Source organism: Passer montanus, unplaced genomic scaffold (assembly GCF_014805655.1).
Source record: "Passer montanus isolate IOZ18808 unplaced genomic scaffold, ASM1480565v1 scaffold10, whole genome shotgun sequence".
Lineage (NCBI taxonomy): Eukaryota > Metazoa > Chordata > Aves > Passeriformes > Passeridae > Passer > Passer montanus.
The window spans coordinates 3,917,181-3,941,670 of record NW_024356505.1 but is presented as its reverse complement, the minus strand read 5'-3'; the positions used below and the strand labels follow the sequence as shown (position 1 = coordinate 3,941,670).

At 37.7% G+C, this 24,490-nt stretch overlaps 1 protein-coding gene across 6 annotated transcripts in view; it reads left to right on the top strand.

The window, feature by feature from the left end:
* Positions 1–24,490, top strand: part of RBMS3 (RNA binding motif single stranded interacting protein 3) — a 703,420-nt gene that overhangs the window by 651,303 nt on the left and 27,627 nt on the right. For all 6 annotated transcript variants that reach the window (XM_039705023.1, XM_039705047.1, XM_039705038.1 and 3 more), the window contains one exon: positions 13,311–13,421. In XM_039705023.1, the coding sequence (XP_039560957.1) occupies positions 13,311–13,421 (111 nt within the window). The remainder of the gene's footprint in view (positions 1–13,310; positions 13,422–24,490) is intronic.

Genomic DNA, 24,490 nt, shown 5'->3' with positions numbered 1-24,490 from the left:
GATACCTGCATAGTGATGTACAGCTTGGCATCTGTCTCAGAGGATTAAAACAATGTGAAATACTGGTAGTGTTCAAGTTGATAACAAAGCCATAATTAATTTCAGCAGGGTCAGGATTTCAAGCCAAATTTTTCAAATTCACTAAGATATGTATGTTACTGTGATTGTTGGATTACAGAAGTTTCAACCACTGAAATTACAATCAGCTTCTGCTAAAATTTTTGCCTCGTGTAGTTCCCTCTTCAAGCTGTGCACTTCTGCATTACTTCCCTGAATTCATAATCATCTGCAGTGACCCTCAACTGAAACACCAGAAGATGGTCCTTCATGGTGCTGCAGTTCCTCGATAGTAACAGGAAATCCTACCAGAAAACCATTTCATGTACTTTGCAGTCCTACAAGTGGATTTTCTGTGCACCTGGAAAAGTCACTGCAGAACAGAAATGTGGCTGCCAAGTGGTCTCTACTGGAGTTATCACAACATCTGCTGTTAGTCATGATGCATCTTTTGAAGTCAAAGACAAAACAACAGTTTGTTTGGTTTTTGGAGGAAGGGGTTTCACATATAATGAAGATTCACAAGCATGCAGTGCACAGAACCCAGCCCTCCAGTCCCTGTCACTCTGGAATTAATTAGAACACTATTTTTCTATCCACACAGCTCAACAAAAGATGGGAGTATTAGCCATTTGCCTATCATCTCATTCCTATTTATCTTCCTTTGGATGTTTCTTGTTTCCTTTACCTCTGAGGCTACCCTTTGCCTCTGGCTAGGACTGACAGGACTATTACATATATAATACTCTGTGGATAATAAAATTTGGCTTTGTGGGCAGAATCAAATAATAGCTCTAAAACTTGTCTTCAAGTGAAAATGTGCAGAGGGAGAGGGTAATGACATGGAAAAAGTTGTGAAAATGTTGTTTTGACTCTACTCCCAGAGAGAACTTAGGGAGTGGGGAAAGGGTGAGAAGAAGAACAAAGACAAAATATCTATAATCTCCCTGTTTTCATTTCCGGGTTGTCAAACTAATTTTAAGTTTCCCCCCCCCCACCTTCAAATTTAGATAAAGTCTGAAATGATCTGTCATTTTGAAATATGGTGGAAACATTGCTTTTTGACAGCTCAAATTTTTTCATTCTTTTGGTCACAATTATGTGCCAAATGTGACCTGGATTCATGGGATGTTTTATTCTTCTTCAGAGTTGGTTTTTTTTTTCATCTCAGCAATATGTGTATACTATCCAGCTGGCCTTTTTTTCCTCTAGTTTCCTCTATGATTTGTTCCTTCAAAGCATCTTCTTACCATCATGTGAAAGACATCTTACTGAACTCAGCTGCCTGATCAGTGCTTCATGGAAGGCTGGTCATCCAGTTTGGGTCAAAGACTCACTCTGGTACATTTACCACAGCAGTGACTCACCAGCTTATTCCTCTCTGGCTCCAGAGCAAGGTGCTCTCTGTTGTCTGAGACATTTGCAGAGCAGTATTTGGTAGTAGGCAGTTCCCATCAGCTGCCTTGTAGCCTGAAGAATTTACTTCAGGAAGGGTTTAGAAAATTACTTTGAAAAACACTTGAACTGCTCTTTCTTGGCTCATTCGTGGAACCTCTGAAATTACTGTTGACCACAATGGTAGTTAATTTTTAGATGCCAGAGAAAATAAACATAAAGATTTTTTTTTCCAGAGAAACTGAACACCTCTACAATACTAAAATAACTGAAAGAAATTCAGGAAAGCTGCCCAAAAAAAAAATTATTTCAACCTAAATTTCTGCAAATCAGACAGTGTGTGGAAACCATAAAGTCACAAAGAAGTAAAAACAACTTTGTCGTATATCAGAATCTGACTTCTTGCTGTACATTCCCATGGACTAATACACAGTGACTGGTAGGAAATGGTGGTCTACAAAATAAAAGCTATACTAAATAAAATCTTTTTGTAGAGATTACTGCAGCATGTATGGATAAGTGTAAATTAGAGCAACTTACCTGATTTACTTCAGTAAATTAATTTAGGGAAAACTGGAGCAGCAGACTTTGACTTCATTTGCCCATGTTGCTTCGGCAGTTCCTCTGAAACTGGCAGTGTGATGGCATGGATATGGTCCATTCACTAATGTGGAAAAAGGAGCAGTCTTTGGTGGTTACCATCCTTCTGATAAAATTGAGTGCTCTGAGAAGAGCCAGTAGCCATAGGCTGCTGTAGGTGGAGCAGCATGCTGGACAAGGAGCACGCAAGTCTCTCCCCTCTGTGTCATCAGTGCTCTCCACCTTCGAGCTAACCTGTGAAGATGCAGCCCCCTACCTTTCCCAATCCTTGGGAAGGCCGTTGGACGTCACCAGTCACAGTGATGTATCTCTGTGGTTTCTGTGTGGGTGGTTGATACCTGAACAGAACTGAGCAGCAGTTGCTTGATAAAACTTTCAGTCCCAGCAATGACCAAACCTGGTGACCCAGCACTGAGACTCTGTTCTGTTACCAGGCCCCTGAGCCACTCTGTTCCCCCCCTGTACTTTCAACATATTTAACATGTTACAGCTGTGCTCACTGCTATACAATAGTTAAGAGAGCTGCCAGCATTTCCAGTATGAACTTGTATTTTAAGGATAATAACTCAGCTGTAAAAATGTGCTCTAGGCTGAAACTTTATAAGGAAGATTTCTGCCCAAGAGTGACTTTATCTGGACAGAAAACAAAAGGGAAATATATCAATTTAGTCATTCTTAATCAGTAAAGATATATTTAAAAAAAGTAGAATAATCCTTGCTGGATCGCTTACTTTCTCTTCTTTCTAGTCTTAATAATAGCCAAAATCTGCATCTTTCTGAACTTCATGTCTGCTTCTTAGACTATTTGAACCATTTTTGCACTAAATATTTACTCACATGGGTTGCTTTTAAATTGCTTTTCCTCAATATTTTCATTTGCTTCTAAAAGACAATGGAGTGTAGGGAAAAGTAGACTCAAGTTAGCCATTTTCTCTTATTTATTTCAAATCTGCTCAGCATGAATCAAGAGTTAAAATGTATCATTTTCTTGATCAATTTGGACTAGTGTCTGTAAATGGAACCACCTGTTCTCTTCAGGCCTGCAATGGGGATAACCCAAGATTAGTGTTCAGTCTGAACACTCATGGTCTTGGGAAAGTTCAGATGTAGATCCAGACTCATCTCAGAACCCTGATAACAGACAAGCTCCTGAGTTTTCTATATATCACACAGGATTTAAAACACTTTGAGATCTTTGGTAGAATGTTAATTGTTTATTATAACACAGAGATTGGTTTTACTGGAAGTACCTTAAAGTAGAGGAGAACTTGAAATATCTGAATTTTAATTTAAAAAAATCTGTTTACCCTCTCTAGGCTCCATTTTTTTTTTGACTGGTGACATAACTAAGGGCTTGAATTTGATTTCATCTATATGACTTGTACCTTCACAGATTTAGATGGAGTTACCTTTGAAGGACATGCTCTGTGTACTTGCTGCCATCAGCTTTACGGCCTCCTGAGGTCTCGTGCATCTGGGAGGGAAGTTTTAGGTAGGGAAACTTTTGCAGCCACAGTTTGCCCAGATTGTGCCAATAGTCTCAGTTGTTCAAAACAGTGTACAAACTGCAATGCTGTCATTGGGAGCATCATCCAAAGCAGGGTGGATTGTCCAGGAGCAGCAAAAGCCAGGTGTTGGTGGCATTTTGGTTGCAGAGATTCCAGGGAGGAACTGGTCTGGAATTTTTAAAGTGGTAAAAATCTCACTTGAAATTTGTAAATGCATGAGTGATGCATAGTCTTGTGCTACTTTTAATGATGGAATAGAAGGTAAGAAGGCACTTATTGGAAATACGTGCCTCAGTCTTGGATTTGAGGTCCATCACAAAGCTGACAGTGCCAGGTAGCCAGTTTTAACCAGTCAAAAGACAATTCCCAATACAGAATGGAGTGTATTCCATCTGTAGCCTCCCCTAAGGAGTTACAAGTCCAGAAAATTAAATGCAGTTTGGGATCTGGGCCAGGACACACAGGCTGTGAAAATTCGGGGGTTGAAATGAAAGGAAAGGCAGGTGGAATAGTTGTCTTTCTATTACTGTATGGGAAAGGACTTTGTTTAACATTACAGGCTACAAATCTAACAGAACATGACAGAGAGATAGATTTCTGTATTTGTCTTCTCTAATAAGGTGCATTTTTAGTTTTAAAGATTGGTATGAATCACTGTGATCTAGAACTGAATTGATACATAACATGAACAGTGGCTTAGTACAAGATTTCCCAGTCTATCATCTTCAAGTCTAAAATCTATTATTGAACAGAAGCATACCATTAGAAAAGCATCCTTACTCACCCAGGGTTTCATTTATAGCATCTTCTGCTGTATGTCTTTCCTAATAGGTAGGAAAAGAAGGATTCCTGTGAAGGTTATGTGCATATTACTGGTCCTCATCAGCTTCCCAGAACTTTTAAATTTGAAAAATGGTATGAGGAGGGAAAGGACATCATTTTTAGACCCTTTATACCTTTAATTTTCCTTTGTGTAGGAGCTGCCAACAAGGAGTTGAGACATAGGCAGCAGATGGCAGTGCACCATAGTGCATCCTTATGGAGGATGGACATTGTGTTTGTAGCTGAGTTCAGGAGTGATACAGCAACATTAACCTCAGCATTTCAAGGTGGCTTTCTACCCACCCCATGCAGCTGTGTACCTGGATTACATGGTAGCCCTTACATCAGCGTGGCTCTGAGAGTGCAGACTAGATTTGAGCCTCGCCTAGGAATTAGTTCTGATGTTGAAGAGTTCCCTTTGGCTTGACATTGGAAGGGCTGACATGAAGTCCAGGAGCAACTGTGTGAGGCTGCCTTATTTGTATTGTCCGTCACTAATAAATTCTTGTTTACAAGAGCCTTTCTGATCTCAGAATTTCAGGGAAGCCTCCTGATACTAATCATTCCTTGACTATTGTTCCCATTGCCCTCTCAAGTATTTTGGGATCTCACAGAGGAGCACTCTGCTGTCTTCCACCCTAGCACCTCAGTATGTCTCCTTAGAACTTCGTTTAGTGATACCACCTCACTTTTTTGAATGCTGAAGCTATTTCAGTCTGGTTGTGTTAAGTCCTTTTAGTGTTGTGAAGTTAACACCACACACAGCCATGCCATTTTCTTCATTGCATAGAGTGTCATTTTTGTCCTCTTACCTCTAATATGACCTTAATGCATAGGATTATATTACCAGCCCGCTTTTCTGTTTGGTTTGGGATTAGTTGGTTTTTTTTTTTCTTGTTGATAGACATTTCCTAATAATTTCTGATGTCTCTCAGTGTCAGTGTTTGTCCTTCTAATGAGTGAATATTTTCATCCAGCTCAGCTGTTAGATTACAGCTCACACAGTGCAAGTCCCTTCAGGTTTTGGGCAGGAAACAAAACAGAGCACATCTGTTACAGATCACAGCTTCTGCCCTGTCACTGGCCATTGCAGTGTCAAGGCTAGAAGTGCACATAGGAGAAGTGTCACTGGAGTTTCCTCCCCAAACCCAGTTAAGCACTCTCTGTGCCTGGCAAATGCTCTATGCACTGAATCTTGCCAGAAAAGCAGAGATCAATAACCCGGTGTGTCAGACACTGGGTCACATCTGTTGTCATGGCTTTGTGGAGCACGCAGACAGGTGGGACTGCCTCACCTTGCAGGGAAAACTGGAGGTCCAGGGAGGGACAAGGCCCCACTACATTAAACATTTTACATGCTCTCGTGTCACCAACTTTCTCTGTACCTCTACTTAAAAGCACAAGCCTCTGGAGGCAAAATTTTCTGTCAAGCATTTTTCTTGTTTTAGGAGCATGTTTGCCTGAGTAAAATAAAATTAGTAAGCATTTTCAGCTAATAACATAATTCTGTATTTGTTGCTCCTTAAATGTTGCTCATGAACAGAAAATTTAAAAACCAGTTACTGTTGCTCTTAGATACATTTGCTATAACAAATCCTGCACTGAGAGTTTCAAATATTAAAAAAAAAAAACTATCCACCTACTGAAAAAATATTGTGGCCTGAGTGGGTGTAATAGAATTGGCAATACAATTTGTCTTCCCATGTGTAATTTTGTGAGTGTGTATATGTATATGTAAAATCAAACTATTGAGCATACAAATATGGCATCCTTTTTGAAAGTTTCATTGAACTCACTAAGACAAAGTGAAAATGTTACCTAAAAACTGGTTCTGGCTTGCATTGTAATATACAGTTTGATAATAATAATTTATCACCTAGGATGTGCCATTAAGTGAGTTTTCACACCTGGTTGTAGGCAAGAAGGGAGGGAATAGAACAGAGCAGTTTGAGGGGAAGTATTATTTGGATTTAACTTTAATAGATGAAATTCCTTTCTGATGTTAAGAAAAGCTAGTCCACAGAAAAGACTCCTGATTCCCATTTACTAGGATGGCACATCAGCTGTTGGGAGGCAGTGGAGGAAGGAAGAATTTCATCCACATCAGAATGTATATATAAGAATATAAACAGAATGGAATTGCTTGTTTTGACATGGGTTGAAATCTTTCTTTTGTGAACTCTGATAGTGGGAAGGGCAGGAGAAGACTTAATCTGTGTATTACAGTAGTTATGTCCCAGGCAAATTACCACCTTTGTGTTTCTTTTTTTGTCTTCCAGGGATGCTAAACCCTCTTTGAGTTGTGAGGATTCTTTTGTTTGTGGTAGCTGTTCTTGACATAACAAAAGCACTGATACATGGAGTGGCTACATAAAGCCATCATACAGCCAAGTGCACACTCATAAGCTGAAGAGTAGGGAAAAAAGCAAATGAGGTCTCCCATTCCCTTCTAGAATAGGGAGCAAGAGCTGCCTATGGCTTCTCTGCCTTCTCCAGCAATTGCTGGAATGAATACCCCACTGCAACATGTCATTTCCTAATTGCTGTGGGCTCCTTCGTGATAGCAGACCCCAGCTAAAATAGTCCCATTTATTCTTGCATATAATACCAGTAATTTTATTTTATTTCTGGGGAAAGTTGAAGAAGGGTATGTAAACTTCAGATTTTCAGTCTATGAAGAAGCACATGGGCTTATGGTCCAACCTGCATGGGCACACAGTAAGTGCAAAGGTCTAACACAGGGCTCATAAAATCTGCTTCAGAGTCCCTGTAGGAACTCAGGTGTATTTTCCATTCATAAATATTTGTAAATGTTGTCACTTTCTTGAATGGCCTTTCTTTTGAGACCTTATTTTGGGTGGAAAGATACAAGTCATCATGCAAAAGTCACCTTAGGCACTGAGTGACATGGACAGCTCTTTGTTTGCAGAATAAATGCTATTTGGTTTTGTTATGTCCTTTTAGATTAACAGAGGTATGCTATGATATTTACTGATTTTTTATACTCTGGTAGAAGCATAAACTACTGACATATGTCACTGCCTGAAATAATACATTTATTAACTGGTCCAATATAATTTCAGGTATTGCTTTATTTGTGCACACAGTTACCAATATAAAACTCTTCCTATTGCATCAGCTGTCTTTTCCTTATATCTTGGTGTTCCCATTTCTACATCCTTTTAATCTGCATTTGTACGTGTAGGCTAGTATCTGTACATTATCAAAGCTGTATTTCAGACTAGGAGACAGCAAATCCAAGACAAGAAGGACAATGGGAAAGAAACCATCAAAAAAAACCTTGGCTATTTTAATAAAGGCGAAGCCTACACAAGAGTCACCTTTGTTCTTTATTTACCACACTATATTTGGATTCTTAATCCTTTAAAACCAGTCACTTCTGGGCAGTAACTCTCTTGGACCTATGGCGTATACTTTCAGCCGAGGAAAGAAGTTCACAAACATAACAGTAAAAACAAAGAAAGAGAAAGCAAATGTGCCCATTGCTCCTAGGAGGTTCACCTAAGTTATGAAGGTGATGCCAGATAAGAATTTGAATTTATGCCCATGATTCAAAATATCACCATGTCAGCTTGTGGTTTAGTACTCAGAACAGAAGCAGGGCTCAGCACTGATGGTCTGTATCAGGTTTGTCTATTCCAAAGTTAAAGCTGCTTTAATTTAGTGGAAGGTTTGGGCTTCTTGCTCACTTTACCACATTTTTTGCAAGCTTTTGAGATCAACAATGTAATAAAATGAAATCAAATCCATATTTGTGGAATATACCTTTTTAGCTTATGTTTGCTGATCTTCTTCACTATAGTCAAATCATTTAAGCTCTGATAAACTGGCAAATGCCACAGCAATTGCTATCTTTTCACTGAGAAAGGAAAAATAAGTTTTCCTTTGTTTTGAAATATCAACAAATATTTCCAGCAGAGGTGATGACAGAGAGGATTTCAAAGCTACCTTCACTCTTCCTGCAGCAGTCATAGGAGTTTGACCCTTACCAACCAGTTAGGAGTAGTTCAGTAGACTCAGTTCTGACAAGAGGACCTGTTCTTTCTGCTGCCTGTGAGAGGCAGCCCAAGGAGGTCAGACAATTCAGACTAGACAGAACAGTAAATCAATCAAAATATGGCCATCATTTGTTCAGTGTGCAGAGAGAGTGTATTTATCTGCAAAAGAGAAAGCATGTTGATTTTTTTTCATATTAATTCTTGATAGATGTGTCTGTCTGATAAGCATAAGGAAAGTCATCCTTTCACTCAATTTAATAAAACCTCAAGGAACAACATGTTCTTGATAATATAAAGGCATTCACTTGGTAGTAGGCTAATAAATTTTCAAATGGAATGGCCTGGTGCTTATATGTCTGCACAAGATATCTGTAAACAAATTTGAAAAATAAGATTTCTGCTGTAAAGTTTATTAGCTTTACACTGACCAGTATTCACGAAGCAGAATTTGTGAGTGTGGTTAAATTGTTTAAACTCCTTAAGTAAAGGAAAAGTAAATTCTAAAATAAACAGATGCTTACTGTAAGCTTTAAAAAATATTTATTCAGCTGGTATTTTCCCCTTAAGTCCAATATCAGTATTAGAACACTGAAATAAAATAGAAGCCTTTAATGCAGTTCATTATTGTAGAAATCTGTGACCAACTAATCCATCCTCCCACTGGCCCTTTAGTGCATCTCTCAACTAGTGAACTCTTCATTCCTAAAGCCTCCTAATACACTTTTTATTTCTGATGTCACTTTCCCACCCTTCAAACACACAAAAGGTGGCACATGTCTTTACACCAACATAGGCTTGTTCTGCTGATGCCCTTTGATATTGGCAAAAACTTAAAGATATTTTACCTTGCATAAAAAACTGTATTTGGTGTCCCTCCTGTAATTTGAGTTTTTTGCTATAGAGGGGGTGTGCAGTGTTCATAAAGTCTGGCTTCTGTCTTTGTAGGTGATAGACTACATTCTGAAATATATATATTTACTTTCTTATAGGAAAAGTATGTTCATAAAGCTTAAAGCATTCTAAAACAGCAATGTCTTTCAAATAAAGTGAAAAGGAAATCAAATGTGTATGCCAGCTTATCTTAGGTTTATCAAAATGTTACAAAAAACATGCTTGTCTGTATCATTATTCCTTACCATTTGCACTGTTAATTTCTTTTAAAATCACTCTATCATTGACAAAATTGTATGAAAAATCATATGCTGAGAATATCTTGCCAGATTTAAAAGTCATTATAATCGGTTTCTTGTGGGAACTAAAAAAAAAAAAAAAAAGTAATCATACTGAGGCAACAGGACAAATCTAAATAATTGACGGGACAGCTTCTTTTTTTGGCAAAGACAGTGGTGAAAATCTCATGATAATTTCTTCGACATTTTTTTGCCATTAAAATGGGCTTTAAGTAATAGTTTGCAATGCTAAGATGCCTTTCTATACATTTACAAAAAAAAAGTAATCATACTGAGGCAACAGGACAAATCTAAATAATTGATGGGACAGCTCCTTTTTTTGGCAAAGACAGTGGTGAAAATCTCATGATAATTTCTTCGACATTTTTTTGCCATTAACATGGCTTTAAGTAATAGTTTGCAATGCGAAGATGCCTTTCTATACATTTAAAACCTCAGTAAAATCAAACATCCAAACAGATGAAGACGAAACAAGATGTTTGATATAACCTTTGCCAGTAGCCAACTAGATGTTTATCAGCAATTACATATTATAGGCTGAAAAGAATCAAATTACTTTTAATATGATGGCAATATCTGAGGCAAGACATTTTTGTCTTCTACAGCTAAATAAATTGAATATGAATGGACTTGACAGCATGTAATATGAAATGCATTATGGTCTGGAGACTGCAGGTCGCCCTAACAACCAGACAATATTTCCTTAATTAAGTATAATTTCTTTCCTACGTGATCACAAGAAGATTCTGAACTGGTGAATTAATGATCTGGGAAATGCATGTAATTCTCTGCTCTAGGTAACTGTCAGCTTAAAACATGTTAAGCTGTCTTGGGAAAGCTGCAAATATTTGATTTGTTTTCCCAGCTTCTTTTTCTAGCGTATTAAATGGTGTATGTTTAGGGACATGAATATATATCTTTTCAATTTGAAAATGATATGTTTTCTGTATCTGAGCAATTTTTTGTCCTTGATATATTTTCTCTCTAGTCCTTATTTTTTTAATAGTTTGTTTGCAATACCTGTTGTGCTTACTTATTTGCTGAAAGACATTTGCTCTCAGACTTTTCCATTCTATGTCTGGCAGTTACATTTGTTACACTAGACCATAAGATTTCTTCACCACTGCCCCTTCTTTATTTCCAGGTTCCTGAATTAAACCCAGAAATAGTTATCAGTCTGTCACATATGTGATCACAGCAAGTTCCTCCAGCTGTACTTTTGCAATAAGCATCTTTGCACAGGATTGAATCCAGAGGGTTCTTGAGTATCTCCAGTGAGGGAAACTCCACAGCCTTTCTAGGCAGCCTGTTCCAGTCCAGGATCACCAGCACAGTAAGGAAGTTCTTCCAAAGGAGCTTCCTGTGCATCAGTCTCTGCCTGTTGCCTCTTGCTTGATTGCTTGGCAACACTGAGAAGAGCCTGGTCCCATGCTCTTAACACCTTCCCTTCAGATGCTTACATACATTGATGCCCTCTGATCACCTTCAGGCCCCCCTCTGGACCCTCTCAAACAGGTACACATTCTCTTTACGCTGGGGCCCCCAGAGCTGAACACATCTCTCAAAGTGGGATATCATGAATATGGAGAAGATAGGGAGAATCACCTTCCCTGACATTACAAGTGGGAGCCCAGACTGTCTGTCATGGAAAGTCCTGAGGCAATTCTCCACCTTTGAGCCAAAGGAGAACATTGCTTGTAGAGGGAACTGAGAAAACTGTTTACCAGTTGACAAATTTAATTTGAGCACGTATGGTTTGATAGAGTAAAAATGCTCATCATTCTGAGCACAGAGCTTACAATGTGCTGTCATAACCAAAAAGGGCAGTTGAAGCCCAAACCCTAGAACCTCATCTGGCTGCATGGTGAGTGAGGCCACTGATTTCAAAACCAAAACAAGATTATTTTTGTTCTTCATGGCTCTTCTTCAGACTCTTGCATTGATTCTGCTATGCAGGAACTGCTGGATGGGCTGAACGGGTGTGTGCCCTGCAGACTTGCTTTTAGACTCTTTCACCCAAAGGGAAGACTTCACTGTGTGGTGGTTCATTAAATGAGTTAATCAATAAATTAATCAATGTAAACCAGTGCAGATTAATAATAGTCAATAAAGTGGCAAAAGTGATAAGTGTTGCAGGTTTGATACATGCACACTGATCAGCTTGTTTCCTAAGCATTTATTTGGAATCATGACAGATACTCCACGGAGACCAGCTTCTGTAATTTGTCAGATTTCTTTAGGGACTCTTGTCAATGCAATGTAAATCCACTCTGTGATATAAAGCAAGTGTGTATGTATTTCATGTGCTGAGGACATTGCAAAAACGACTGACCAAAATGAGCCTACTTTGTTCTTACTCCACTGCATGCAAGGAAGAGTTTGCAGGGACTGCAGACTACATACTTCTCAGATAGGATGTGCATAGAAAAAATATTGATGGAAGGTGAAGCAGAATTGAATTGGTATTTCCCCCAGAATTTTGTATTTTTATTTATTTCTATTTGCAACTGAAAATTTGAAATCCTTAGCTTCTAATCAGATCCATGGCAAAAATAGCTCTATGTAAATGTGAGATAGACATGTAAGAACAGATATGCTATGAGTTTTGAAACAAGTTTGTTTTCCAGGTTGGTTAAGCAAGTTTGTTTATAGGTGAATTTTTCCAGTATTCTCAAAGGGGAAAAAAAAGTAATTTTTTTTAACAGATACTTTCATCTACATTTTTCACACTTTGTAGCAGACGTAATGTGATTGTGCAAGTTTGTGATGTGTGCATACAAAGATGCATGTAAATTAAAATTATTATTTGTTATGAAGAAATGGCTGGAAATACTGCCTTTTGTCACTATCTGCAAGAGAAAGAACAGACCACACTTTTTGACTGACTTTCTCTAACAAACACAGGATATAGCATTTTACAATATTGAACTGGAGAGAATCAACACTTCACTAAGTCATGATGTTGCCAACATGGGACCTTGGGGAGTGGGAGAGCAAAAACCAGGGAATATGAACGGCAAAGGAGCTCTCTCTCTAAAGCTCCTTTGGCATGTCTTTTGTTTCATTTTTTTGGTCAAAATCTCAGTCTTGCTTTAGTACCCATGGTCTTTTGTTATTAACGTCTTTGTTTTTCATGCAGAGAAGAAAAATGCTTTTAAACACTGTGTATCTGTTTTAAGTGGTATCACTACCAAATTCACTGTCAATAGCTAGTCTTCTTACTTAATCACCTATAAAATACCATGAATAAGGGTTCTTAATTGAGACTGGAAAAATCCAAGATAATTACCATAATAGGCTGAAGATCTCTGAGGCTGAAGTCTTTAGAAGTCAAACAAAATTGGGGACATATGTGTTCTGTCTGTAAGATTGTTCTATGTAGGATATGGAAAAATGGAAATGACAGGCATTTTGCAATGTACAGTAGCACTCATCATAGAAAGAACATATGCATTTGTTTGTCAGAAGCAATGAAGTAAAAAATGACACTTAATTTGAGCTGACATAAAATGGCCTCATTAGCAGTACAAATAATACATGTGTGTAGCTTGGTTGTCAATAGGAGCAAAGCATATTTTTTCTGACAGATGTATTAGTGTCTTTTAAGATTCATGTCAAGTTTTCAGTCAGGTTTACTCATTTAAAGAATGCCTTTTTTTATTCTTCTTTCTTTTTTTTTTAATGTGAGAGGTTGAATTGTAAATAATGTGTATTTCTAGGGTGCTGTGATAACACCAACAATGGACCACACTATGTCAATGCAGCCAGCAAGCATGATGGGCCCTCTGACCCAACAGATGAACCACCTTTCCTTGGGCACAACAGGAACGGTAAGATCATTCTTTTTTTCCTCTATTGCAAAGCATCTATTGCTTACTGAGTTTCCTAATGTAATTGACTACTCTTTTCAGTGCTTTTGATGGTGAAATGAGGGCTTCACCATCATACAGTAAGCATTAGTTATTACAGAACAGAAATGACAAAGTAGCATGAGTAGTAAAATGGTAGGCCAACAAAACCTGATCTATATTTAAAAGGAATTATCTGTACTGGTTCTCATGTAATTATGGAAGTACTGCTCTATCAATTACTTTTTAAAATTGTTTCCTTGTCAGTCAAGAAAGTTGCATACCACTGGGATCAGGAGTTCTGGCTTTGTGGTACTATCCACTACTCACTTCAGACCATAGCAGCCAGCCATATGTATTTTGTTCCAGGCTTAGAAATGCGAATTTCAGTCAAGGCCAGCTGTGTTTCTCGTATATCATATTTAAATATGCATATTTCAACAACTGTTTTCAAATTTTCTTTTTAAAATGTGTAGGTCATACTCAGTTAACTCCCCCAGAGTCAGAGAAAGGCAAAAACCCACTCTCTAATTAAAATCCTTTAAGCTCTCTGAAAAGTTCCTAAAATACAGCAACTGCAGACCATAAATGGTGGTTTGATATGTGAATGTGTGCACACTGCATGTAATGTAAATTTTTGCAAAAGGACAGGCATACTATTACATATGTAATATGTAATATATACATATTACACTTCTGTTACTTTAGCACACATGCTCTTTATGTAATAGTTACATGAAACGTAATTACATAACATGCTCTGTTATGCACTTATCCTTTTTTCACCACTGTTCTACTTGACACTAATCTATAGAACACAGTTTTCCAACTTTTTTTTTAGTTGAATAAGGTACTTAATACAGTTGCATCTGTACAAAGTTATTTCACTCACTGTGTTGGCTCGCTTCCTGATCTCTTCCCTTCTGCTGCTTCTTCCTTGTCTGTTGAATTTAATTCTAACTCCAGTGTCTCTTCCCACTTCTTTAAAAAATCTCACTCTAAGATCTAAAGGTTCTGTATTTTTTTCCAACAAAACTTAAATATGACGGTTCATTGTTCATTACTGACATTTTAAATGTTGCATTCAGTAATCAAAAGAAGTAGGAATTACGTGACAGAGTTAATCTCAGCATTTTTCTCTTCATGAAATTGAAGGAAATATTTGGTCTAGTGAGAATTTCTGCATATGTAATTATTGTGATTCCAAAGCTTGTTTAACAGTTAAGGCAAGGAAATGGAAAATGAATTCTGATTGTGCTGTTGGGCAGCTCCTATGATTTTTTTCCTCTGCCTGTCATTTTCAATTCCGTAACACTTAACAGACATTGTCTTCTACGCTCATTGTCTCACAATCTTAATGCAAACTAGAAAATTCCCAGTTCATGTTCTCTTCTTGCTTGAGACCACTGTTACAGTGCTTACAGTAACAAATCCATCTGGGGAGTCAGGAAAAGGACTCTGAGAGGTAGTGGGTCATCTAGTGGGTGACAGTGAGATCCTGAACTCATGTTACTGGAACCAAATGAAAATCTTTCCTTTCTTTTCCTAGCTCTTTACCCAGTTTTATCTTTCAATGTCGCAGCATTCCCTGTGATAATTTGTTGAAATACTTTCAGAGGTGTACCACACAGGTTTATGTTTACTATCTGTACAACTCCTAAGTAATTTTTCAGAAAACTTAAAGAGCAAGAAAAAGTAAATGATTGATGAGTGCTACAATATCCATAGGCTTTTCAAGCATCTCAAATGACACCCTATTTTATCACATACAAGATTTCTCTTAGATAAAAACAGCATCAGCACCATATTCAGTTTAAATACTCATGCAAGCAGTATAATCATGGATGTCATAGAGGGTTTATTCTGTTGGGAATTTCTCCTGTCAGAAATCACGATTTGGGCTGCCAGTAGCAGTTTTGCTGGATGTATCCATCCAGACATGAATTTCATTCTTCGGCGTGTATTCTGTTACAGAAAAAAAAATAAAAAAAACCCAACAAAACAACATGCGGAACACAAGCTATTTAGAGATTTGATTTATTTAGAGATATTTTTACTTCATTTATTTGGAATTCTGAGTTTTGGTCCAGAGAGAGGAACATTGAGAGCATAAAGCATGAAGAATTGTGCCAAGTCCAAGCCATACTACTGTGAGTACCTCAGCAGGACTAGGTTTTATGGGAGATAAATGATATAAATGATACATTTCTGTTATGAATATATTTTTCAATTTTATCCTTAAAACTGTGCAACAGAGTGCGATAAAGAGCCACCAGCTACCTTTCAAGAAACCAGCCAGATTTTTTTTTAGGCAAACAAGACAAAAAGTCACAAATAATTCCACTCACTCTTGGCAGTAACTCTGTCCCAATTTAATTTAAAAGCTTGCAGTATGCAAAGCAGTTTTTTTTGGAAGGCTTTCATATGTTCACTTCCTTAGACAAAGCATTTTGCTAATTAACATAACATATTTTTCAGCTGAAACAGACCCCTGTGGTCACTTAAGTGAGAGCTGACTTCAAAACCACCTCCACACTTGCCTGATTCAGGATGAATTCTGGGTTTCTAAAACATTGCTTCAACAGAAAATCTATTCTTTAGTGAGAGAGCTAGAAAAATAGCACCAGGGTCTATGCATCTTCATATCTTGTGGGAATTACTAGCCCTTTTGATGTTCTTAAAAACATTATAGTACTCTGTCCAGGCTGGAGCCATTCCATCTCCCTTCACAGAGGGAGCCATTCCATCTCCTTTCACTCTTTAGCTCTTTGGTGAGGTGAGTGACCTGAGTAACAGCAGCCTCTGCCATTTTGTGCCTTGACTCCAAAAACTGGATTTGAGTTTTGATCTCTCAGCCCTGCAGCACACATTAAGACCGTTGGGAATCCAGGGAGCTGCTGCCTCCATCCACTTGATTATTTGGTCACCAGCCCAGGTCGGGCTTCATGCTGCTAGGGTGTTCACTTCCATCTGGGAGCCTCCAATTCAGCAGTCAAAACAAAGTAGTTTTCCTATGGACTCACTCATGGTCAGCTGCATTTCCCTTGTGCTAGGTAAAGCCTTCCCCCCAAAACACAAATAATTTTGTTTAGGAAACTATTTGCCATGAATGGGGGCAAGAAGTTTTCTTTCTATTCAAACTCCCCAAAAAAAATGTGTATTTAATTTTATTTTATTACATCTTTAACATTCTTAATTCTTATCTATTATTGAATTGTCCACATAAAATTAGACATCTCTGCTATACCGAGCACTCCTTAAACAGGAGGATGCCTAAGCAGGCTATCAAGATGCCTGGAAAAGCTGCAAATCCATCTTCACTTGATTCCAATTCCAAAGGATGGTATAGGGCACTGGAGGAGGAGAGGAGGTAAAGGTGCATTGATGGCATCACAACCTGTTGCTGTGTTGTGAGAGAAATTGGTGCAGCATTTCCATGTCCCAGTTACTGTGCTTTGTGCTTTATCTACAAGAACATAATTCTTTTTTGCCTTTATGAAAATCAAATTGATTTCTGCTGGTGAAAATACAGTTTTTGTGCTGATGAATTGAGAGGCACATATGCTGCTGTGATCACTTCTCCATTCTGCTTGAAATCTGGAGTTAAGCAGACAATCTGCCAGAGGGGTTATTTCTGCCATATTTATATGTATTTTTCATAGATACCTCTTCACTCAAAAAGAGCAAAAAGCATTTACATGGGTGTGCTAGCTGTGGGCAAATACATAAAGAAAACCTAAGCTTAAATTATGTCAAGATTACAGCAAGAAAGCAATAGCTCTGAATATTCTGATTAAAGCTGACAACCCAGTCTCAGCTCCTACAATTGTATTAAAATGAAATTTTAATGCCAGAAGGCATAATGTGAAGATAGACAAGAGGTTTAAGGCTTGATTTTTTTTTTCAAGTTTATTATTATTTATTATAGTAAGTCTTGTTTTTCCTATGTAATATTCACCTACAATTAGGTCTGCTATTAAAAAAGGTACTGTAGAGGGAGAATAGAGTGTGTGAGTCTGTAAGGGGAGCAGTGAAAGAGCAGCATTAGTATGTGTTTAATAATGTATAGAGGCTGGAATTGTTCCATCATCAGCCTATCACTCAAAATGTTTCCCATACAGCCATTGATCTGACATCTCTTTCGTGGTTTAATAACGTTGTGATTGATGCCTGAGTGGATATAATACAAAAACCTTCAGAAATGTAAAAACTGAGCAGTTTGATCACTGCTTTCAGTTATTGCTCCTTGGCACTTCCAAGTTTGGCCATCAGCAGCAATAATCTGCCTCTTCAGTGGGAAGCAGATTTGCTTCATTCTTTTCCCTCTGCTTGTCATTCCTGAAGGAAGTTTGCTGTTCTGCACTTTCTTGGTTGGGGTTTCCCTCCCCTCCCTGGTGCATCCATTTCAGACACTGCTTGGGTTCCAGTTTCATTCCAGCTGGAGGCAGCCTTTGTTAGTCCTCATAGGCAGAAGGGTAACTCCAGCTTTTTTTCCCTCTCCTTTGGAATTGCCTTAGTGTAGCCTTGTTTCATCTTAAACCTTTGAGGCCCACACCAATGGGAGAGTGAGTAGAAGCCAGGTTTTTTACTCAAGCTGGTTTTACTCAAGTTCAACTGGGCTGCTTAATTGTTCTTCACACTTGACATTCCCTCTGCTTCCAATTTCCAATTTAGAAACTTGATAGGCAACTTACAAAATAAACCCTCCATTGCACTTTTTAAACAACAAGAAGAACAAACAAAAAAATTGTTTAATGTTGCAGATACTCTGTATTAAAAATGCAGTCAGGTGAAAGAATTGCAATGACAGTCTGGGATCCTGTTGAAACTGCAAACTACCTTAACTCAGCTTTCCTGGTTTATAGTATCACTGAAATTTCTCTGTGGAATAGCAGGCTTGCTATGCAGGTACATCAGTCTTATCTTTCACTTTGTTAGTTCTTTTTGTTGCCAGCAAGGCTTGATAATATCTCCAGAACCCTTCAATGGAACAACAAGCTTGTTATAGGTTTTTTATCTTTTATTTCCTTTGGATACTCCATGGTCACTGGTGGTTTAAAATGTCTCCTGAAGGCCTCAGCAGAATAGCTGCTTTGTTAGATAGGGTTGTTTTGGTTTTTTTTTTCCCTGTTTAATCTTCCATTCTATTTGCAGATACTACAGCTACATGGAGCTGAAACACCATCGCATTCCCCTCATGTTCAGATTCTTGTTCAAAAAGTACTCTCTGTTATTCTAATTATATGTCACAAAGTCCTTGGAGAGCTACAGGAGCAAAGTTTCTTTGCAGTCTTGTGCCTTTCACGTTATCAGGTGTTAATCTTAGAGCTCTTTTATTTTATTTATTGACTGACAGTTTCAGTTACTGTTTATGTGGAAAATGTAGGACTGAACCCATTTCAAATGAAATAGCCTAGTTCAGGCTGAACCGAAGATCTTCCTTATGCTTTTATTCAGCCAAAGTCCAGGGCAAATGTAAGTGATTAACAACATGGAGCTGTCTGGGGCAGGAGATCCATTTAAGGAGAATTGATTCTGGTTAGAAGGGAGAAGATCAGCATAAACTCTTGTGAGATTTATAAAAAACAGGTAGCTCCTCCTGCACCTTTTTTCCCAAACATTCTCTTGAAAGGCAGTTCCAATTTACCTCGTGTAATTTGAGATAAAAAGGGGCACTCGGTGCAACTGAAAAGCTCCAGATTTGAAGCAGTCAACAGCAGTCAGCTCTTGTGTAGATGAGACTCTTTCTGCTCATCTGTTTCAATAGGGGTACACATTCCACAATCCATGTTTGACCATATCTGTGGTTAGATGGTATTTTTGAATAAAAAGAGTTCATAAAATCATATCTCTGGAGAAGATCAGCATAAACTCTTGTGAGATTTATAAAAAACAGGTAGCTCCTCCTGCACCTTTTTTCCCAAACATTCTCTTGAAAGGCAGTTCCAATTTACCTCGTGTAATTTGAGATAAAAAGGGGCACTCGGTGCAACTGAAAAGCTCCAGATTTGAAGCAGTCAACAGCAGTCAGCTCTTGTGTAGATGAGACTCTTTCTGCTCATCTGTTTCAATAGGGGTACACATTCCACAATCCATGTTTGACCATATCTGTGGTTAGATGGTATTTTTGAATGGAGTTTATAAAATCATATCTCTAGTGTTCCCCCTTCTCTTCTGAATTCAGCTCTACCTTCCTGCCATTTGTTGGTAGTGGGTTACTGTTTGCCTTTATTTGCAAGTGTTCCAATCTTCAAAGCCACTAACTGTGGTAGGTAGGAAGGGAAAATGTAAAAAGTGATAAACATAGATGGAGGGAATTCCATTTTTGGTCCATGCACCACTTCATCTGAGCCCAGCAGGTCAGTAGCTTTTATTCTGTGTTAAATTTTACCTTCACACAACACTTCCACAAATGAAGAAAGAGCTTTTGTTGCCTCTCTTTGAGATATCAGCTACTGACTCGACGTGACATTAGCCCAGATTCCCTTTCAGAGAAGGAATCAACTCCCTGATTGTGGTGATAAAAATACACATCAACATAAAGCAACAGTGATGGATCAACAAAGCAAAAAGTATCAACCAGAAAAGCTCTAACTAATATAACTTCATTTTCATCATCAAACTAACCTCATTCATATAATTGATTTGCAGATGACTTTGCATAACTGTAAACTAGAACATTTAGAGGCTTGTTTTTCATATATTTTCTTAAATATGACTACTGCAAATCTTTGTGATTTCTAGAAGTACCATGTGGTGAATGGGAGTGCAGTTCAAAGCCACCTCTTCCAAGAATGTTGTTTTTTAGTGATAGCCATGAATTGCATATAAAATGAACTCTTTTTTTTTTTTATTTTGTAGTAATGAATAGGAATTGAAAGCCATAAAACTAGTAGTATCTTGGATAAATTTAGTGCTCTGCAGAATATCCCCCCTCCCCAAAAGGCTCATCTGTAGTCATACTCCCAGAAATTTTTGTTGATATCTCTCCTACTGATGAACCAAGATTGTGAATTCATTTTGCTAACTGCTAGTAGGTCATTTACCTAAATACTTTGAATTTCAAGAGGAAAAATATAATGTTCACACATTTTCTTGTGAAATTGTGCTAATGCTATAAATGACAGGGCAGGTTGTGGGGAGAGAAAGAATCTCTTTATTTAGCAGACAGGGAGGTAGAAGAGAGGAACAAATAAGAGGTTAAAAAAATCCTGAAAATTATTCTAGGTTTGAAACATCCTGCTACACCTAAAACTGACAAATTCAGTAAGAGGTAGAAAACAAAAGTGCTCTAAATGTCAGGTCTGTCATCTGTATTTTCTTGATATGTTTCTCTTTTGTAAATGTGTTTTCCATTTTTCAATCAAGAAGAGAACTCTTGATTAGAATGAAACTTATTAGAATGAAACTTGTTTTTATTGTACTGCCTGTATCTAAACAAAGCTTGGGTAATTCTGACTGAAATGAGGAATATAGCTTTCCAGAGAAGTCATAAACCCAAATGTAAGTGGGGAAGACATGCTGTGTGGGGGCTCTGTAATACAAGGCAAGTTTGAGGATCTTAGAGAGGTGAAGGGTGCTTTTCAAAACTGTGGCCATGTGAAAAGCAAGAAGTGTCTCCCAGAGGTGCTGCTTCCACAGGTCTCCTCTGCCAAGAGCTGGGAAACAGGTCTGTGGTTATTTCTCCTCATGTGCAAGTGCCCACAAACACAGCAAGAAGTCTTGAAATCCTTGAGGAAGCTGTATTGTCAGTGGAAAAGAACAACATGATAAATTATATGGAAAACCAGCTAGGTTATCCTCAGTACTGCTGCAGTTCTTCCCACAATATCATTTAGGTTTAAGGTGAAGCACTTGAACTGTATCAACTCCAGAGAGAGAGGTAAACTTTAGCTGAAAGAAAAGAGCGTGAAGGTGAAAAACAAGAATAGTTTACAACACAACATAGGCTCATGGAAGGTATCCATGGAAAGAAGAAATTTTAGTGGTGCTAACAACAAGGTTATGAAGGTAGACTAGAGAAAGCATAACTTTAATATGTTGCAGAAGACATTAAGAGCTGGACTAGTGTTTGGAATGAAGCATAGAAAGTTCATTGTTTGGGACGTCTAGAAGTCAACTGGACTTTAAAATCCACAGGAGGAATTTCCAGGTGTTGACACAAATCCAGAGCAGTGGCTAATAGCCTTTTTTATCTCCAACCTCTGTTTTTCATCACAAAGAGACATTTTTATTTCAGTTCAAAACAAGTAATATTCATTTAAATACCGAGACTTCAGGATATTGTAAAAACTTTCAAAAATGTTTACTGAGCATGATGTACTAAGACTCAGAAAAGAGCTGTGCATCAAAATAACATTTTATTTGCAATGTCTGAGGTTTACAGTCAAAGAGTAAACATAAGTTGCAACTGACCATTCACAGTATCGTCTTACTAAAACACATTTGGAACCAAGAGGTAAAATTTATTCACTTCAGCATGTTTTGTCTGATTAGTAATTATACTGCACTCTTTGGATTTTTTTTTTCTTTCCAATAAGATGGGTACATTTTGTTAAGCAAAATGTTTCTGTTCTGAGGAGCAACCTTTGAATTACATTTTTCATGTTCTTTCATAAGGAATTTTTTTTTAATTCAAGAGATATTGGGACTTCACAGAAACAAAATAAGACTAGATTGCAGGTGTTGCAGTTTGGGAAGGTGACCTGTTGTCAAAACACATACAACGGAGTTGAAAGTGAATTTAATCTGAAAGATATTCTGTATTTTACATGTTTTAATCACAATGGAAGAGATAACATAACCTGTGTATTGGACAAAGTCATGGACCTGCAGCTGCTCACAAATAATATTCCTTTGAATTTCACTGCTTTTTCCCATATCATATCCCACTGAATTTCAGCTCACAGTGCCTTTCACAGTTAATCCACGTGGTTTATCAGATGGTTGGCAAACTGGTACCCCAAAGATTTAAACTTCCTGTAAGACAAATTACCGGTGCTTTTGAGGTATCTTTCTTGTTTTCTTCTGGAAAGAGCAGCCTGTTCAAGGTTCACTCATTTGTGAAGCAAGGTTAAATGAAGGAGCTAAAGGTACAGGCTTCATACATTGTGCAAGACAGTGGTATCCTGTGTATACAATGATTTCAGCCTGAAGTTCTCAGAAAAGGATAAGCTTTGTTCAAATTATTTACAAATCTATAGGGAGCTTTTGATGGCAATAACCTCTGTACTCTCTGATGGTATGTTATTAACTGTGAGTTATGGGTGTTTCTGTGTCAGAGCTCAAAGGCTGTAGAATCCTCTTGCTCCTACAAGACTCAATTTGGGAGGAGATTTCTGCTGTACCTAATATTTACCATGAAACATCTCAGTCAGCACTTTTCATTGAGCTGTAGCAAGGGTTTGAGAGCAGCAAGGGTTTGAGTAAATTTGGGAGTTTGCTGAATTGAATTGTTTTTCTAGCAAGGTGATGAACTGTTGAACTCAGCAGATTTCTACTGTGTGGCAGAGGTGATCCACACCTCATCAGGACGGGTCTGGGGAGCACTCCTATCCAGAGGCACATCCTTTTCTGGTGCCATGAAGGACTGCTCTATCCTTAGTGACATTTTATGACTTTTGAATGTGATATACTCACCTGTGTGTTTCTAACTTTGCCTTTTTAATATTAGTAGTTGTAATACAGCAACAGAAAATTTAAGACTTTAGTATCTAAGTGTCCAAATTATTGTGCATTTGCCAACCTCAACTCCCGGTTTTCCTTTGCTGTGTTTCCCTCAGGCGTTTCTCTTAAATCAATATCATATTTATAAGACACAAACTGATGTCACTGATGCAAAAACTTCATGCTGTTTGTGTTCTCTGGCTTGTGAACCACAGCTGTGTGCAGTGTTTGCAGTATGGACCAAAGGTGCTGTGATTTCCAAAGTGATTTTTTTTTTCAACCACTCAGGCACCTGACTGCTCCCTTCCTCCTGTTTACTGTAATTTTACTCTGCTGCCAGCCTTTTCCACCTGAAACACCTGCATTTGACTAAAAAATGAGTTGTCTTTGTTATTTTTTCAATTGCCAGTTTTGACCGTGCAAATTGGAATAACAAAAATATAGTAGCAAGGGGAAGTATGGATAGTGCTATGATGGTATTCCCACAGATAACCTTGCCTAATTTATCCACAGAAACAAAGTTGGTGCTCAAAATTTTGGTGTTCAAAGATAACTTTTTGACAAAAGCTATTTTGCTGACTTTCTTTTATAATACAAATACTAACTAGCTTTATAAGAACTGGTTTCCTCTGAAGATTATGGACTTTTCTCAGAATCTTTAGTTTTCTGGAAATAAATGGCTGTTGCAACAAAATGGCCATAATTTAATTGATTGGTATTATTTTCCTATACACATTCTATAAGATTATTGTATTACATGACATTTATCCATAACTAAAAAATGCAAGTAGCAACAATTTCAGATTTCCTTGATGTCTTAGGGGACATAAGGAAATAGTAGCAAAAGAGTCCACACAGTGTGTGGCCATTGGTTGAAGAAGTAGGTTTCCTTTATTTTATTTGCACCTGAATGATACTGAGAGCAGACCACTGACCTAGCTGAAATCTTTATCCTTTGTTTAAAACTGAGTGCATCAGAGTTGGAAATCAGAAAATGATTGATGGAAAAATTTAAAGTAATTAATCTGAAACAGAAGGCAAAGAAAATAATACATTTCAAGGCTTATAAATCCACTTTTGTCTTTCATTAATTTTCATACAAATGTCATGAGCAGCGTTATATTTTCTTGCATTTCAAAACAGAAAAGTAAGGCTTAAGCACCTTGGCATCATCTCTAGCTTATTTTTGATGTTAGGATTTTTACTGTATTGCATACACTATTTGATATGTATTCCAAGGACTATTAATTATATGATTGCAATTACAAATTTGGCACAGAAGTGTAAAGTATTTAGTGTCTCTTGTCTATAATTGTTATACAGAGATCTTTGCAGGTGGAGTTGATCCTATTGTAAACTAAGAAATTTCAGAAGTTACTGATAGT